General features: G+C 40.8%; 1 protein-coding gene across 1 annotated transcript; it reads left to right on the top strand.

The window, feature by feature from the left end:
• The first annotated feature begins 352 nt into the window (after window positions 1–352).
• LOC136174794 (olfactory receptor 8U3-like) lies at window positions 353–1,312 on the top strand. Its single transcript, XM_065945001.1, has one exon. The coding sequence runs from the start codon at window positions 353–355 to the stop codon at window positions 1,310–1,312; it is 960 nt and encodes a 319-aa protein (XP_065801073.1).
• The last annotated feature ends 1,666 nt before the right edge of the window (window positions 1,313–2,978 follow it).

Raw genomic sequence — 2,978 nt, forward strand, 5'->3', positions numbered from 1 at the left:
GTGGCAACAAAAACACTGGAATGTTACTATTAGTTGCCTCAAGTGCTTTCTTTTAGATCCTATTTAATTTTTCATCAGCATCTTCCATATTTTCTACATCATAAAGCAAAGAAGCACCACTTCTTTGTAAAGCTAAGTAAGGCTCAAGAAAACTACTCTGAGAGTAATAGATTCCTTTTCCTGGAGCAAGAATGGCACGTCATTGGAGAGCTTCAGCTGCCTTTTGCCCACAAGATGGTGTGACTCACGGACAGAAGATGCTGACGATCACCTTCCCCAACACTGGCAGAGGCCGTAGGTGTCATTTTTATTCTTGAACTCACAACAGACTCTGCCAAATCCATCAGATTAAATGGCTAAAGTGAATCTTACTTTAGTCACTGAATTCATTCTCAAGGGAATTACAGAGCGGCCAGAGCTTCAGGTCCCCTGCTTCGTGGTGTTTTTGGTCATCTATCTGGTCACGGTGCTGGGCAACCTGGGCTTGATAACCTTGATCAGACTTGACGCTCGACTCCACACGCCCATGTACTATTTCCTCAGTCACCTGGCCTTTGTTGATCTTTGCTACTCCTCTGCTATCACTCCAAAGATGACGGTGAACTTTGTTGTGGAGCACAATGCTATTGGCTTCTATGCTTGTGCAACACAACTGGGCTGTTTTCTCACTTTCATGATCACGGAGTGTTTCCTCTTAGCTTCCATGGCCTACGATCGCTATGTAGCCATCTGCAGTCCCCTGCACTATTCCACACTGATGTCAGAGAGAGTCTGCATTCGGTTAGTGGCAGTTCCATATGTGTACAGCTTTCTGGTTGCCCTGTTCCACACCATCATCACCTTCCGTCTGACTTACTGTGGCCCCAATGTTATTAACCATTTCTACTGTGATGACCTCCCTCTCCTGGCTCTGTCATGCTCAGACACACACATGAAGGAAATTCTGATCTTCGCCTTTGCTGGTTTTGATATGATCTGTTCGTCTTCCGTTGTCCTCACCTCCTACCTCTTCATCATCACCGCCATCGTAAGGATCCGCTCTACCCAGGGGCGACGCAAGGCCGTTTCTACCTGTGGCTCCCACATGGTGGCTGTTGCCATTTTTTATGGCACGCTGATCTTCATGTACCTGCAGCCCAAGTCAAACCACTCCCTGGACACAGACAAAATGGCCTCTGTGTTTTACACAGTGGTGATCCCCATGTTGAACCCACTCATCTATAGTCTAAGAAACAAAGAGGTGAAAGATGCCTCCAAGAAAGTCTTGGGGAAAGGTTGTGAAACTATAAAGATACTAAAATTAAGAAAATAATAATAATAATATTACATTAAATGCAAGAAGAAAAATAAGTCAGTCTTTCCCTTTTTGACATTGCTTGTGATTTCTTTACCAGTAGACTGAAAATGTGATTGTTACTTCAACAGACTCTGATAAGTAATACAAGGACCCAGGTCAATTCTGGAAAGTCAGTTTGATTCTGAGTCCTGTTCAAGACATAGTAGCATTTGAAGAGGATGAAATCATCTTCAAATACGAACACAGATACACTCCCAAACACATATACATGTATCCCAAACAAAGGTAGTAGCATCTTTTTCTTAGAACTCAGGACTCTAAGACCAAGACTGCCTGAGTTTGAATTCTATCTTCTTCTTTTATTAGCTGTGAAACTTGGGACAATTGACCTGAACTCTGCATGACTCTCTTTCCAACTTTACAAAATAATGGGAACTGAATGGTTGATTGGTCTTGCAGGTTAAACAGGTTACTGTTTATGAAAGTCTTAGAACAGTATTCTGTTGTAGTAAGTGCTATGCCTGCTACGTCACTTCAGTCATGTTAGACTCTTTGTGACTCCACGGACTACAGCCTGCCAGGCTCCTCTGTTCATGGGGTTTATTGGGCAAGAATACTGAGTGGATTGCCATGCCCTCCAGGGCATCTTTCCGACCCAGAAATCAAACCTGCATCTCATATGTCTCCTGCAGGCAGATTCTTTACCACTAGCGCCACCTGGGAAGTCCGTGAGTTCTATGTGTCATTATATAAATGCTTTTATGTGTAACTAAAAATCAATCAGTTAAGTTCTCAAAAGTTTATCAGTCTTAGATAAGAAAGACAAAGCTTTTTTCCATTGTATATCCTTGCCTCCTTTGTCAAAGATGAGGTGTCCATAGGTTCGTGGATTTATCTCTGGGCTTTCTATTCTGTTCCATTGATCTATATTTCTGTCTTTGTGCCAGTACCATACTGTCTTGATGACTGTGGCTTTGTAGTAGAGTCTGAAGTCAGGCAGGTTGATTCCTCCAGTTCCATTCTTCTTTCTCAAGATTACTTTGGCTATTCGAGGTTTTTTGTATTTCCATACAAATTGTGAAATTATTTGTTCTAGTTCTGTGAAAAATACCATTGGTAGCTTGATAGGGATTGCATTGAATCTATAGATTGCTTTGGGTAGAATAGCCATTTTGACAATATTGATTCTTCCAATCCATGAACACGGTATGTTTCTCCATCTGTTTGTGTCCTCTTTGATATCTTTCATCAGTGTTTTATAGTTTTCTATGTATAGGTCTTTTGTTTCTTTAGGTAGATATACTCCTAAGTATTTTATTCTTTTTGTTGCAATGGTGAATGGTATTGTTTCCTTAATTTCTCTTTCTGTTTTTTCATTGTTAGTGTATAGGAATGCAAGGGATTTCTGTGTGTTAATTTTATATCCTGCAACTTTACTATATTCATTAATTAGCTCTAGTAATTTTCTGGAAGAGTCTTTAGGGTTTTCTATGTAGAGGATCATGTCATCTGCAAACATCGAGAGTTTCACTTCTTCTTTTCCTATCTGGATTCCTTTTATGTCTTTTTCTGCTCTGATTGCTGTGGCCAAAACTTCCAACACTATGTTGAATAGTAGTGGTGGGAGTGGGCATCCTTGTCTTGTTCCTGATTTCAGAGGAAATGCTTTCAATTTTTCACC

The sequence above is a fragment of the Muntiacus reevesi genome, chromosome 9 (genome assembly GCF_963930625.1).
Source record: "Muntiacus reevesi chromosome 9, mMunRee1.1, whole genome shotgun sequence".
Lineage (NCBI taxonomy): Eukaryota > Metazoa > Chordata > Mammalia > Artiodactyla > Cervidae > Muntiacus > Muntiacus reevesi.

Excerpts from the sequence above, each read along its gene's own strand:
- LOC136174794 (XM_065945001.1), top strand. The coding sequence starts at position 353 with ATGGCTAAAGTGAATCTTACTTTAGTCACTGAATTCATTCTCAAGGGA.